The 15,795-nt window shown below is 45.0% G+C and overlaps 1 protein-coding gene across 1 annotated transcript; it reads left to right on the top strand.

Moving 5' to 3' along the window:
• The first annotated feature begins 10,206 nt into the window (after positions 1–10,206).
• Positions 10,207–15,487, top strand: SCG2 (secretogranin II). Its single transcript, XM_041414384.1, has 2 exons — positions 10,207–10,233; positions 13,500–15,487. The coding sequence occupies exon 2, from the start codon at positions 13,514–13,516 to the stop codon at positions 15,389–15,391; it is 1,878 nt and encodes a 625-aa protein (XP_041270318.1). The 5' UTR covers positions 10,207–10,233; positions 13,500–13,513; the 3' UTR covers positions 15,392–15,487.
• Positions 15,488–15,795: the final 308 nt, after the last annotated feature.

The following is a 15,795-nucleotide window of genomic DNA, read 5'->3' on the forward strand; positions in this document are numbered from 1 at the left end:
TTCCCAAGACCTCTACACTCCCAAGACAATTGAAAGTAAATTTTGGAGAGGAATGATTCACAGCACCCGAAGTACTTAGAGCCCTCATTAAGGCACGGGGTCATCTCAGAACTTTTGTCTGTGCTGTGTCAGGATTTAGGGACTCAGAAAACTATGTAGCCTGAATTGCTTTGCTTTGCATTGTTTTCTGCCTAAAAAACCTGATCAAACCACCTCTTTGGGGTGTGTACAATTTTCTGCACATGTGGTTGCATACTATTGTATTTGGTGATCCATCTTTTTTAAGCTAATGCAGCTGATATGTCAGGCAAGACTTGCTCAGCATTATTAAAATTCATGTTGTTTTATGAATTTAAGACTTACTTCAGCACAATGCAAAGTATGAATTCAACAGCTGCTCTGTAGGTCAGAGTAGTCTTAGGCTAATGTGCAGTATAGCCATGGGAAGATACCAGATTTATCAGCGGATTGTAAGCAGTTTTGTAGGTGTTGCTTTTGGTGATCAACAGAGCAATCAAATTTGAATGCTTGTTTTATTATCTATCTGCCTATTTTTTTGCTTGCTTGTGTTTTTTTGGCTCTCTTCTCCTGAAGTGACAAATTTGAATGCTTGTTTTCTTATCTGTCTGCCTGAAATTTTTTTGCTTGCTTGTGTTTTTTTGGCTCTCTTCTCCTGAAGTGTCATTGTTCTGTAAAAGGACTGGTTGGACTAGGTTATGATAATTACGAAAAGAGGTTTGGTTTGGTTTTGTCTGATGCCACTGGCACAGAGAAGCCTCTGCAGTTGTGTTTGGTTTTAAAGTTAATGCTGAGTGGGTTGTAAAAGGACTAGGTTGGACTAGGTTATGAAAATTATGAAAAGAGGTTTGGTTTGGTTTGGTTTGGTCTGATGCCACTGGCACAGAGAAGCCTCTGCAGTTGTGTTTGGTTTCCAAGTTAATGCTGAGTGGGTGTTGCTGTCATTAGATGATCTCTGAGCCCTAGCTGTCTATGCAGCTGTGAGGAGTAAAAACATAAACTTAGTATCAAGGTTTTTGTCAGTGCTAATTAAAAATCACGGTTAAGGGCTCTCATTCAGCAAACACTGACTGCTTCTAAAAGCTCTTAGATATGTTTTTAATTTTGTGCATATTCCAAATATATTTGGTCTCATTACAACAGAAGCATATATTTTGAATTCTGTGGGTTTACTGCTTTTTAAAAGCAAATAAATGGCTGGAATTCATATATGTGCTTGGTAGGTAAAAATCAGGAAACATAACTGGAGTTTTTATATGGATTTACTTTTAGGAGCAGGTTCCGTGTTTCTGCTTCCCTGCAGGTTGATTGTGCTGGGATTGACTCTGTTATGCTTCACTCTTCAACTAATTTTTCCTAAGATTTCTCTTACATTTAAGCTTCATTTAATACATTTAATATCACTGCTCATCAGCCTAATTACCCTTTGGTTCCACCTCCTTGGCACCGACTCTCAAAGAGAGACTCAGAATTCCTGCCTCATCTCCTGCACCATCTGCTCTTCCCAGCTCCAGCCTGTGTCCGTGGTTTCCAGAGGAGCACTGTCTCTGTGCTCTGCTGGCTCAGGCACTGCAGCTGCATCCCTGGCAGCTGGCTGCCTCCTTCACTTACCAGCTCCTGCTGTGTCTCCTCACATTAAGTTCTTCCTTCCCATTTCTTCCTGTCCAGTACAAAATACCTCCATGCTTTGAAAAATATAATAAAGTGGGGTTGGTGTCCTTCCCGGGAGCTCAGGGAGCTCTGCTTGTGCACAGGACCAAGGCTGTACCTGCCAGGTGTAGTAAAACAGGGTGCCCTGACACAGGGAACGATTGGCATCTGACTCCATTGATTCAGAATGCTGAACAATTGCTTTACTAAACCTATATTACATTAATACTATACTATACCAAATTACGTACTAAAGAAAACTCGTGACTGTCTCCGGACAGCCAGGACACAGCTTTTTCCAACTGGCCAAGGAAACCAAACAATCCTCAGCAGAATCTAATTGCCAAATCACTTCATGTAAACAATCTTCTTAACACATTCCACCTGTGCAAAAACAACAGGCGCATCAAGTAGAGATAAGAGTTGTTTTCTCTTTCTTCTCTCTGTGCTTCTCCAGGAAAAACCCCTGGGAGAGAGAATTATGTCTCTCTTCAGAGAATGTGAATGCCACACACCAGTTCCTTGCAGAAGAGAGGATGAGGAGTGAGAAAGGGACCTTCGTGCATCAGGGTGAGAGCAGCCAGCAGGGGCTCCACAAAGTCTCTGCAGCCGTGCTCAGAGAGGCATGAGGCACAGCATGGCACCACGGGGACACAGCTGCCACAACAGGCACCAGCACATCGGGGGAAACCAGGAGAGCCCACCTCAGCAAACAGATTGGCCATGGCTCCCTGAGCCAAAGCAGGCATCAGCAACCCGGAATGGCTGGCTTTGGTTTTGTTTGTGTGTTTTTCATACAACAGCATCGTGAAATGGTTATGTACAGTTGAGAACCTCATCAATATTACATCTGCAACAGATGGTGAAAACCTCCTGGCACAAGTAATCCATTTAGTTCTTCGGACAAGATCTCCAGTGCCAGGCAGAGCATCTGGCCTTTTGGTCCATCTTTGAGGTACTCAGCCAAAGAGCTCCCTGTGACCCCACATCCACGCAGGAGCACCTGTGAGCCACGCTGGGGTGATGCTGACAGCAATGCAATGAGGGCTTCCTGACCTGATTTTAAACAGCCGCAATGAATTGCTTTTGCCTCGAATTTCAGACCATTTTGGGAGAGCAGAACACTTCTATGGGATGCAGCATCATGCTGAATGCAGGAGGAGCAGATGACAGGATACCTGGTGTTTTTTTGGAAGATGGCCCTTGAGTCCTTGGGAATGTAAGTTGCATCTGTGAGCAGCTCCTGGGCTGTGCTTTTCGGGTTTTGCAGCCGTGCTGCTGGCGGGATGGACCCGGGGTGATGTTTTGCAGCAAGTGGCAGCAGCAGAACTGCTTCAAAATAAAGGCACCAGCTGCGAGTCTGGTGAAAAATGTACCCTCCCAAGCAGGAGCCTCGGGGCTGGGAAGGGCATTCAGCCCATCTCCGGCACTTACCAGAGAGGCATGTAAGGCAGAAGGTATTTACCTTCGGGGAAAATCACAGCATTTTCACCCGATTATATGGATTTTACTTGCCAGTCAAGGCTCTTATAGCTGAGAGAGGTGCGAGACTGTTATCTAAAACAGTTTGGACATCCAAACAAACGTTCTTCCCAGCTTGCAGAAATGTCAGTAGTTGTCCTGTAGATTGTTTCTCCAAACAGGCTCCAATGTCACCACTTGTATTTTGACTTTTGCCAGAGAAGGGAGCAGCCTGCCTATCAGTTTTTTCCTGCCTCAAGAGACCTTTTCATGACTGAGTGATAAGAAAAAGCAAATTATAGATGTTAACAGAGCTCTTAATATTGCAGTGGATGGATGCCGTGTTGTGCCATGTACCAGCTGCACTCACCCTCTGGCTCCCAGCCCATCCCATGTTGGATGGAGCAGGATGCCTTTCCATGTACACTTGCCCACTGAGGAATTGTACAGCTCACAGATCACACTGTTTGATTTCTCCTGCTGCCCAGAATCTGCCTCCTGCACATCTGTTTGATGCCTGAACCCCCAGCAGCCAGGAGTGGGTGTCAGTAGGTCAGTGGGCTGTCACTCCTGAGTGCCGCCTGCAGCAGTGGGGAGTAAATGATCAACCTGCACCTGCTCTGCTTTTTGCACTGAGACTCTGGACTTGCCTTCATTCCACAGCCACTGGAGTAGGGAAGCTGCCATTGAAGCCAGCCAGCTCTCCCTGGGTCTATATCCTGAAATTCCATGTCAGCACAGCTGAACCCTATAACAACAAGATTTCTGCTTTGATGCTAATGTGACAAATGATAATAGCCATAACCACATTGGAGGACATGGATTTGTGCTCTCTTTTTGATGCAATCACTCATAATTATCTTGATTAAACTTTTAATTTAGTATACATTTTTTTTAAAAAGGGCATGGCATGAAATGGTTTTGCCTTGTCCACACAAGCTAACAAATCAAATTGTTTGCTCTTTTCTTGTAGAAGGAGGGAATTTTATATCACTGTCTCTGTGCTGTGCCTTGCACTGAGTCTCTTTTGTCTATTTTTGTCACATTCTTGACCAAACACTGGATGTGATTTTGACCCAGATCTGTATAAATTACTGTGGCAATAGGGTTGGAATTCATGCACATATGTACTGAGCAAAGGACAAACCTGTGGCCACAAAATGGGCTCTAATGAAACCAGGGAAACAAATGACCCTGACAAGGACAATGCACGAGAAAATGGTGATAATGTTTTATGGCAGGGAGCAGAGCAGGGCTTTTTGCCCTCCTGGCTTTAGCACATGAATTCCAGGTGCTCCATTGCTGAAGCACCTGTTGCCCTCATGGCTTGGGGATGGAAGAACCTTTGCCCACGTGCAGTAATGCCAGCATGCTGGCTCATGCTTTGGGAATGGTTGGACTCTCAAAAAAAAAAGAAGAGGAAGTACAAAAGTGTTAATTTGGAGCGGCAATTTTGCTCCTCTAACCCCCATTCTGTGTTGTCAGACGAGGCAGCAGATAACAAAATGGACACTTTTCTGCCAGAGACACAGAGATCCAAATTCACTGAGCTTCTTCATGTTTATGAGTGATTAATGTAAAAATTAATGAGGCTTTAATGTAAGTAAGGAATAGAAATTACTATCCCCAAGATCGTGAAGTTTCTGCAGAGCAGAATTGCTGAATGATTTAGCAGAGGACTAAATAATGGACCTAATCTTATGCACAACTATGAAAGCACTTCTCCCTGTTTATTTAAAATGAAAACTCACATAAATGTGTGTATAGTCACTGTTGTGCAAACTTTTTCCCTTCCCATGTAAAACTTTTATGTTCTCTCATGAGAAAGCATCACTGAAGGGCAGTCCTGGCTGAGCCAGACACCCCAAGGTGGCCAACACCCCAGGCTGGGCTCTCACACCAGCTGAGGGTCTTGACACCAGCAGCTGGCATGCCCTGGGAAGGCACGGGCAAACAGGTTTTGCTGGCTGCTGCTGCTCTGAAGGGTTTCAGTTATGCAATCTCCAATGATCTGGGGTCAACCTGTGCAGATTCCCCAGCTGCCACGAGTGGGTTGCTTTGTGTCCTTTCCCCATGAGCCAGCAGTGGGAGCAGAGCAGCTCCCCAGACAAACCCCCCTGGCTACAAGCAGACTATTGTGCCTCAACTTTAGCAGAGCTGGCTGGGGCTGGAGTAAAGGCTGCCTCTTCCATATCTGAATGATGCTGAAAGTTGCTGGGTCGTGCAGCATCCCCTGGATGATGAATTGTTGGAGCAGGCTGGGACTAGCAGCCCTGCCTGAGCACAGCCAGCCCTGCAGCTGAGCCCCTCGGGGTGCAAGGCAAAGGGGACTCTGCCCCATGCTAATTAAAACTCTTTTCTCAACTTCTCCTTGGCAAAGTGCAAAGAAATCCTCTCTTCGTGCCTGACAACTAAAAATAAATCCTATTTTGGGTTTCAGAAGCAGCCGCATGACTAAATGAGCCCTTCAGTTTCATTCATGTTTGCTGTCTATTAATCTGTTCTCCTCACCCTCAGCAGGGTATGACTCAGGGCTTCACATTGTCTTCCTCCCTGAACTATCTGTGTTTTGACTTTAAATTCTGCTGTCTGACGCAAAGCAGTGCTGAAATCATGACAGTTTGATCCAGCCAGCTCCCAGGAGACTCTTGATCTTTACTGGCTGGTAAATGTAGCACTCAGAACAGCTATGCAGAGCAGATATCGATATTTTTACACCAAATATTGGTAAGCAGATGTCACAGGCTTGTGAAAAGCCTTGAAACTCCACGGGAGAAATATGTGAGTATGTGTGTGGGAGGCCTGGAGTTAAAAATAATTCTGTGGTTCTATGAGAAGGCATATATTCCTTAATCCGTTGGTGTTTTGCTATTCCTGTGCAGGGTACTCAAAGTGGAGGCTGCTGTACTGGAATAAGTATAGCAGTAAACTCTTTCCCTGTCGATTCATTTGCTGCTTTTGCAGCTCCTTCCAGCCCAGGCTTCTCCACCCCTCTGGCCCTGGCTGAGCTGACAGATCCCATGAGCAGGGGGTCTCTCCTGTGGGGTGCAGCCTGATTATCCCAAGCTTCAGGCATCCCATAGTAATTGCAGGTCACTGGGCGGGTAGCAGCAGCGGCAGCGGGGCTGGGCTCTCCTGCAGCACTGGAGAGGCACTGGAGGGGTGGCACAGCCCTGGGAAGGACTCTGAGCAGGCGTGGCACAGCTGAGCCCAGCCCTGGTGCAGAGGGGGTGAATGATGATTCCCTGGCACACCCCCACGTGCAGGGGGGCAGCCAAGCCTTGCCCAAGGCTCCTCTGCTGTTATTTATTTTTTTTTAATAAGCGGGCAGCCTGACAGCCTGAACTTGTAAATGTTGGATAAAAGTCCAGATTTGGGGTTTTTTTTGTTTTTCCTTAGCTTTTACTGCTCTTGAAATGTCCCCTGAGGGAGGTGTGTAGGGCAGGCTGCTGTTAAACCTGCTTAATCTCGTTGCAGTGTTGAATAAAGCCCTGTGATCTACAGTCAGTGGATGCTTGTCTTGACATCCCTGCTTTTAAAGGACTGTGGTTAAAAACTGCAAAACCCTTATTTTTTCCTTACAATGCTGTATTTATCCCTCCCCTTATGGCTTTGGAAATGAAATTTGGGCCATTTATTGTACACTAAATTTAGGGAGGCCAAAAATATTTGCATACAAATGTGATAGATCTTTCAAGCATGCAAAATGAGCAGAAAATGATGAGTCTGATGTTGGATACAAGCAGAGCTGAAGTATTTGAAAATTAAAATAATTTAAAAGAATCTGTATCTATGATGGCAGATGAGCTTTTTCTGAGGAAAGAAAACCTCCTCTTTCTCATTATATTCAGAGTAAATGAAGATATTCAAGTCAGATATGGACTGAATTTTAAATGTGACAATGGCATTTATTCTGCAGGAGATGTCATGTCTGTAATGAATTGTAAATTATTTTTAGTTGCCACTAGAAACAGAAGAATGGAGGGAAATAATCAATATTGACACAACCCTGCTTTATTTTTAAGCAGTGCTGATCTTGGTGGCACCAATTAGAGGAGGAGAGAGCTTGAGCTGCAGGGCTGCAAACCATTCTGGTGTTTAGAAAAGGGCCACAGCACCCGAGAAATGTGCTGCCTCCCTGTTTCTGCTGGGAGGGTGATCCCAGCAAGATCATCATTCCATCCTCTGCTGGAAGCTGGGCAGGTGTGCTGGGAGCCACGGACTGCTGTGGCTCTGGCCACCACCACCCCCTGGTTCTGGTGTGTCCTGGGCACAAGGACAGTGACCCCAGGGCCCTTTGCCAGACCATGCTTCCTCCTCAAGACAAGCTCCCTGGCTTTTCTTTTCCCACTGACTGTGGGGATGATGATATTCCAGCTGGGGTATGACAAAACAGAGTGGGCTGGAACCCTCCAGCCTCTGTTTGCTGCAGTGAAGTTCCCCTCCCAACCCCATGCCCCTTTTTCTCGCATGAAATGAAAGCAAAGCCTTTTGCTGCAAGGTGCAGGGTTGATTGATTAACTTTTGTCTTCTCATGATGCATGACTAGGTAAGGGAGAGCATGTGACAAGGCAAGCTGTTCAGAGAAATCACTGCAGATAGAACTGGGCTGTTCCCAGGATCCACAAAAGGATGCACATGGTCAAAATTCACTCAGAAAAACAAGATTACCCTGCTCCTCTGCTTAAGCAGTTGACATTGAGCTAATCCTAATGCAATTTCCTAAAATTGAGAGATGCTGTGATGTGATCTTACTGTTGTATAAAATGCCATGGAACTTCTGATGACAGAACAGATCCAATTTTCAGCCGCATGACTCATTCTGAGGAAAAGAATGCTGTACATTCAATATGACCAAAAAAAGTACATTCAGTCAGGCCCTCCTTACAGGGCTGTGTGGATGCAATCCATCGTAAGCACAAAGTCCAGGCAACACTTTTTGATATGGAGTAAAACTGACAGATGGATTCTAGGGAGCCTTTGGAAAATTTTATCCACTGAACCCAGAATAGCCACAGCAGAGACCTAAGCCAAGTGTCTGGCTGATTTATATGCTGTAAATCTGAGGTGAGTGGTTGAGGAGGATGGAATCTTGCTGATGTGCCAGATAATTTGGGTTGTCTGAAATGTGCTCTAATGCAGAAGATCAGGGATAGATGGATGGGGTTCAACAGGATGATTTAATGGGAAAGGATTTGCTCCATAAGTATTAGTCATTTGGTGACAGAATGCACAAGAGCCTGCTGGAAACACCTGCAGAAGCACAAGAAAATTCCTGAAAGTCTGAATTGAGTAATTTTCTGCTGGGTGTTTTTTGTTATTATTTTGTTTGCTGGTTTTGATTACATTGAGTATTCTGTGCATGGACTGAGGTGTATCAGTGGCAGCAGTGTCTGCAGAGCTGTGTTTTGTGGGCATGCAGAGCCCTGCTGGAGGGGATGTGGTGGTCAGCAAGACGTGCCCAGCTGCTCAGAGGGCACTTGGACCTTGCCCTCTGCTGACTGCAGCAGTGCCTTTGTTTCCCTTCCTCAGGGCTGCTATCATGGGCACTAATGCAATATTTTTTGGGCTCTTTTCTTCCTGGGTCTGGTAATGAAAGTGCACGTGTTGGATGGAATCTGGGGCCAGAATAAAGCTGCTGCTGCAGAGTTTCAGCACAAAAACTGGTACTGTATTTTACTCGTAAAACTGCATGAGGTGAAACAAGATCTCTATTTCCAGATCTCCATGTCAGCTACAGCAAATGCAGCCAGGACTTTCTTGTTGTCTGTTCATGGCTACAATTATTTCTAGCTTACTGTTCTTACAATAATTTAATTTTGTAATGTTTATTGGCTTGGAAGGTACATTCATCCTAGTTGTTTTCTTGCATTTTGTGCTGTAAAAGGTCAAAATTGTCAGGAAAGATTTATTTTTGGGGAAAAGGAATCCTTATTTAAAAGCCAAAGCAAAAAAACCTTTCTGTAATAGAGAGGAAGCAGAAGGAGCAAGCTAAAACTCTGAGCTATCAGCTGAAGCCATGTGTTACACCTTGTGTTTTGTGATTTATGGCATGGTGGTCTTCACTCACCCCACTGATCCAGGCGTGCAAGTGCTGCCCTTTTTGAGTGCTGAGAATGGAGGTAAAACCACTAGGGCCTTTTCAGCATTGCCTGGCAGTGCCCCAGGGATGGGTAGTCCCTCTCTGGCTCCATCCCCATCCAGAGGAGTGCCAGCCTGGCCCCTGTCCCATGCCACAGCCGCTACAGCCAGGGCACACAGCCTGGGATGGGAGCTGCTGGAGCAGCAGGAACCTTCTGCCTTGTATTTCCCCAGTGTGCTCCAGTTCATCCACCTACCTCAGACAAACAATGGAGGGGTGTCCTTCCCCCTGAGGAGCACCCATCTCTAGTTGGTCCAGAGCTCCAGGGCCTCCCACACCTGATGACAAGGCCATGAACTACCCCTGCCCTGTGACAGAGCCCGGAATGTGCCACAATAGCTCAGTCAATGAACTAAAGAGAAAAAAAAAAAAACAAAAAAACCCCCAACCCTGCAGGCCATAGCTGTCTTTTCGCCGTCTCCTGCCAAGGTATGGGCACAGCCAGGCACACACACACTGACCCTGGGGTGCAGAGTCATCCTCAGAGCAGGGCTCGCAGCCACCTCCAGCCCCGCGTGTCCCCAGCTTCCTCCTGCCGCTCAGCGCTGGGCGTGTGCCCTCCTGCTGGTTTGGTCTGCACCCACCCCCGAGGCGTAGGTCGGGTTTATCAAGTCCTTCCTCCCAGCCTAAGAAGCAGAAGGCACTGGCTGTATCCCGCCTGCCTTTTTCTTTTCTTTTCTTTTCTTTTTTTTTTTTTTTTAAATTTTCAGCCCTTTTTTCCCATTCCCCCTTCTGCCTTCCTTGCCTTGCTTTTCCCTCCTTCTTTATCCTCGTGCCTTTTCCCCGCTCTGTATTTTTCGCTCCTTCCCCCCTTTTCCCGCTCGGTTTGACGCGCGGGCGCCGTGCCGGGCGGGGCCGGGCGGGGCGCGGCCGTGACGCGCGGCCGGGGCGCTGCGAGCGGGCGCTATAAGCGGGCGCTGTCCGGTGCTGAAGCGGCGAGCGGCGGAGCGGCGGCAGCGCAGGTAGGCTGTAGCGCCGTCGGGATGCAGGGATGTAAGGATGCAGGGATGTAGATTGGGATGTAGATTGGGATGGAGGGAGCGCGGAGCCCCAGGGCTGCGCGGGAGGAGCCGACACCGAGAGAGCGGCGAAGTCGCACCGAGAGGCGGTGGTGCCGCGGCTGGGGTTTGCAAGGCAACGCATGTCCATAAAATGAGCCCCTATCACTGTGTGTATAGTATACATGTAAAGATGTAGGTATGCATGTGTGTATAAGTGCAGAGACATCGCAGCCGTGTGCTGACAGCGCCGGCCGGGGCTCACACGGAGCGCAGCGCTCCCGGGAGCGGCGGCGCTCAGCCGTGCCGGCACCGCGCTTCGGCGGATGGGCGGGGGGTTCCCTCGGATGCAAACACCCTCCGAGTCACTTCCCAGATGGATCCGCTTGCAAACAGTCCTTATATGCACTAGGGCTGCCGTGGGTTTGGGCTTTTAGCCTTCGTTGCTGTTTTGTGTTTTCAGTACCTTCCGCAGGGTAAAGCGTTAGAGATGCTTTTAAACAAGGCAAATTTGCTGCAGTAGTGTTATTTTATTGCAAAAAATAAGTGAGAGGAAGAGTGCATGATATATGTGTTTTCCCTATGGAAAACTGCTCTTATGTTTCACCTAAATCTGTCAGAGCGGGGACACATCTATGGGAAAAATCTATGAGTTTTCATAGCTTAATTTCACTGGAAACATTAGAGTCACATCAGAAACAACTGCCAGGAGAATGAGAGAGAAAATTACTGCTACCATGGAAACATCCCAGAAAGAAGATATTTTCTGTGTCTGTTTTTTAGCGAACTTTTTCCAGTCCGTATTGCCTTTGTATGTGTTAAATTTTGATCGTGATTGCCTCATTTTGTAAAGAGGAGCTTCTTCATCTTTATTTGTTGGCTAAAAGATTATTTTCCTGTTTGTTAGGTTCTAATAGAGGAGAAAATATGCTTTCCATCTAGACTGGCTTCACAGTTATCGATCTGGAGACAAAAGAGCTGTTTTAGCATATTGTCCTTTGAGAGGCACAGGAGAGAATGTTTACAATATTTCCTAAAGATAGGCTAAAATGTCCTGTTTTAAAAACAAATGTGGAATTGAAGTCTGAAAGACTGAGGAGGAATCCTCTTGCCTTGGATAGCGCAGTATATTTAATGATTTATGACCCGAACTCAGAGCTAGTAAAAGATATCATTCCCAAATCTGTTTGACAAGGCTTTCAAATATCATCTACCTATTAATTAGAAGTAAAAACTGACCTAGAGGCAAATGCACACAAAATATGGAGCGAGCAGGCAATAATCTGTTATTCCTGCAGAGGAAATACCCAGTTGAGCAACATCCTTGTGGAGCACTAAACTAAACTTTGCCTGGCTGCACACATTTTGTTTTTAGTGGGATGCTGACAGCTCTTGCAAAGGCTGTAACAATCCAAATTGTGTGCAGCGAAGGAGGGTGAGTTCCTGGTCTTTGTGATTGGGAGGTGCTTGGCAGATGATGATAGAATGACTCTCCCTTCCCCCATCCCTTGGAAAGGACAGTTTCTCATGTGCTGATTGAATGAACTTTGTTAATAACCAGTCTCTGCTGAAAAAGAAAGTCTTAATTTCACTAATTTGCTGCAGAAATAGAAAATTAGGTGATGTTTGGTTGTTTGGTTTATTGTTTTTTTTTTGTTTTTGTTTGTTTGTTTTTTTAACAGATATATACATATATGTACAGGGCTAATGCCTTTTCTGTGACAGAAAATGAAGCAATGTGTTGGCTTTGACTCAGGGCAAACTCAGATCCGGAGGGTGGGACTGTCTAATTAGCTGTTGAACTAATCATTTGTGAAATCAATGCTCAAATGTATCCAGGCTTGAAGTCAGAAATGTTTGGGGAAATTGTTTGCTATTACGCCTGTTAGCCTGCTCATGCATACTGAAGGGGGAAAAATAAGCAGCTCACTGAACTGATAGTGCCTTAATTATTTAGTTAAGTCACATTAAGGACAAAAATGGAGTGGAAAGATCTACAAGTGAGCTGAGATGAATGTATTCATGCTCACTTTCTGCTTCCAGCAGTGGGTAAACACGGGTGTGCACAGCTCTTTCAGGCTCTCGTGAACCACCAGAGTCTCAACAGGATGCTTTTACCAAGCCAAAAACCAAAGGAACCAAAATAGGTCAATTAATCAAAGCAGTTGATATCTTTATCGTTCCTTTCTCATTATTCTAATTTATTTGTTAATGTAACTGGGTCAGAAAAGTCTCATGTGTCCCGTGGCCCCAGTGTGCCAGTGCCTGAGCGTGTCCTGGGGAAAGACCGATGGCAATTTCCCCCTGTGCCGTGTGGAGGGTGCCCAGCTCCCTGCAAGGCTGGGCTTTTGCAGCTGTATCCCCATGCACAGGGATGCTGTAATCATCTTCATTCTGTCAGAGGTGTATTTTCCCCAGTTCTGTTCCAGAGTTTATTTTTGTCTGGTGTAAGCTGGGCTGACGTGGGCTTCTACTGATCTAGTCTAACCAAATCTGCCAATGGTCAGGTTTCTGTCCTGGGACCTGATTCAATTTCTGCTGGAGTGAATGAGTAAGCAAATGAATGAAATCACCACTCAGAACCTACCTACTTGAGCTCATTTCCAAGATGGCCTTTCAAGGATTCAGTAAAATTATTTTATACCTTTAGGATAAATTATATTTTTCCTCTCATAAAAGAGATCATTGCCCTAGGAAGATGAATCATAGAGTAATTAACTGATATTCCCTTGTAACACAAATAATTTTTTAAAATGAAATATCATAGTAAAGGAAATAATAGTTTCAGTACTATCAGTGCTGACATAAATAAACTTGCAAGTAATTTTATATGTCATGTTTTCTTCATCACATTCATTTTATTGCAGTTTAGCACCATTGAGCAGTATTGTCCTGGTATGAAATCGGATGCCTTATGGAGCAATCTCACCAAATATTTCTGTCTGTAGTTTTAATATTAGTATTTTGAGCAGCATTTAAATGTATGGATACACCAATTTTGTCATTTAGGTGCTTTGTTCTCATGATCAAAATGACATCTAGGTGTGTCTGTGGGTACTTCATGAGTTATACAGGATTGGTATTTTGTACTTTGGTGCTGCCATTGGACAATTAATGCTCACAAATTACATGGAGCATAGAGATAAGACATTTCTTGCATAGCTCTGTTTCCTAAGCCTGTCTCCATGTGTTAACAGCTTCTTTTTTTCTTTCTTCTTCTTTATTCAAAGGAAATATTTTAATCATGGCAGAAAGTAAAACCTTCCAGCCTGGAACAGCCTGTGCTCTCACCTTTTTCTTTGTCCTGATCTGTTGGGTTGATGCAGCCTCCTTCCAGCAGCACCAGCTGCTTCAGAAAGACCCAGACTATGCAATGAAAAACTTACAAAGGCTCCCAAACCCTGATATGATCAAAGCCCTGGAATACATAGAGGACCTTCGCAAGCAAACCAACAAGGGAGAAAGCAGCCCTGACTACAACTCCTATCAAGGTGTCCCGTTCCTCCTCCCACAGAGAGAAAGCAAGGACCAGCTTCACCTCCCGGATGGTGTGCGGGACTCTTTGACTGAAGATGAGTCCCAGTGGGTTAAGGTAATGCTGGAAGCCTTGCGGCAAGCCGAGAAGGAGTCAAAAGCTGGCCCAAAGGAGAATAAACCTTACGGTCTGAGTTCAGATAACAACTTTCCAGCTGGAGTAACTGATGATTACGAGGCTTACAAGTGGCCTGAGAGGTGGCAGAAGTACCTCAAGATGCCGCTTGGGCACTATGAAGAGAGCTCAAGAGACAGTCCCTTCAAGCGTACCAACGAGATCGTGGAAGAGCAGTACACCCCCCAGAGCCTTGCCACGCTGGAGTCGGTGTTCCAGGAGCTGGGCAAGATGGCAGGACCCAGCAGCCACAAGAAAGAAAGGCTGGATGAGGACCAGAAATTGTATACAGATGATGAAGATGATGTGTATAAAGTGAACAATATCGCCTATGAAGATGTGGTTGGAGGAGAAGATTGGAATCCCATAGAGGAAAAAGTGGAAAGCCAAACCCAGGAAGAGATAAAAGACAGCAAAGAGGAAATTGATAAACATGAAGAGGAGATTGACGATGAAATGAAAAGATCAGGAAAACTCAGCTTCCTTGAGGATGAAATAAGAAGAGAAAATAAAGATCAAGTGTCAGAGGATGTTTCAAAACTAATGAATTACTACCTGAAGAGGCTGATGGGTAGTACTGGGAATAGGAAATTAAGGACTGGAGGAGAACTTGAGGAAAAAAGAGCATCCATGTTTTTGGATAAACAACTTGATCCTCAGGCTATAGCTCAGCTGATAGAAATCTCAAGGAATTTGCAAATTCCTCCTGAGGATTTAATAGACATGTTGAAAGCTGGAGAAAAAAAGCAGCTTCAGAGCGAAAGGTTGGAAGCTGAACAGGAAATGGAATTCCCAGAAGACCTCGACGAGATAACTGAAACCAATCTGGGACAGAGTGATATATTTAAAAATAATATAAACTCTAAAAACGGGTACATGAAGCAGCCTCTTATTCCAGAAAATCTACCTGAAGACCTCAATATTGAAGATATTGTCAGCCTTCTGGGAAATGACAACTTAGCTAATCAGAATCCCTCCTACTTACTAAATCGTCTTAATCAAGAAAATGATTTGCCAAGACTGTCTTACATTCCCAGAAGATTGAAAGGACACCTGTTCCCTAAAGCTGCCTGGATGAACGACTTGGAAAGGCGACAAACGGAGTACGAGAAACTGAATGAGAAGGATGAAGAGCTGGCTGATTACTTGGCAAAGGTGCTGGCAAAATACCCCGAGGTGATCAATACCAACCAGATGAAACGAGTCCCGGCTGCAGCCCCGGAGAGCAGCCTGCAGGAAGAGGAGCACCTGGAGCAGGCCATCCGAGAGCACCTAAACCAGCTGGGACCACAGGAGGCTGCCAAGCTGGCTTCGCTCAGCAAAAGGCTCTCCATGGCCGGGGAGGCTGATGACACACAAAGCAGGCAGTACCTGGATGAGGATATGCTGGCAAAGGTGCTGGAGTATCTAAAACAGGAGAAATCAGAGCTTGAAAGAGATCACATCACCAAGCGAGCAATGGAAAACATGTGATTGTTCCCCAAGTATTATTTCTCTTCAATGTGTTGACTTCTATCCTGATTCAGTTGTGATTTATTCCTGCTCTCACACTAAACAACCTATGGTAGACTATTTACCATTGAACAGTCTGCATATCTTTCTCAGAGCTGTTATATTGTTTATTGATATATGTTATAAATTATGGGGCAAACAGCAAATTGCTTCAAGTGTTTTAAGAAACAATTTAATGATATCAAGTAAAAGTATAACATGTAAACAAATGACCTTTGCATTGTTAATAAAACATGATAAATGAAGAGTGACAATTATAATTTGAAATTTTTAAGATTAATTGGATTATTTTGTTACTGTCTGTAGTGATTTTTGTGCAGTATCAAATAAAAAATAAAGCATTATATATATATAGTTTTATTTAC

This window comes from Onychostruthus taczanowskii, unplaced genomic scaffold (assembly GCF_017590055.1).
Source record: "Onychostruthus taczanowskii isolate IOZ18803 unplaced genomic scaffold, ASM1759005v1 scaffold45, whole genome shotgun sequence".
NCBI lineage: Eukaryota > Metazoa > Chordata > Aves > Passeriformes > Passeridae > Onychostruthus > Onychostruthus taczanowskii.

Coding starts and splice junctions, on each gene's coding strand:
- SCG2 (XM_041414384.1), top strand. CDS start 13,514: ATGGCAGAAAGTAAAACCTTCCAGCCTGGAACAGCCTGTGCTCTCACC.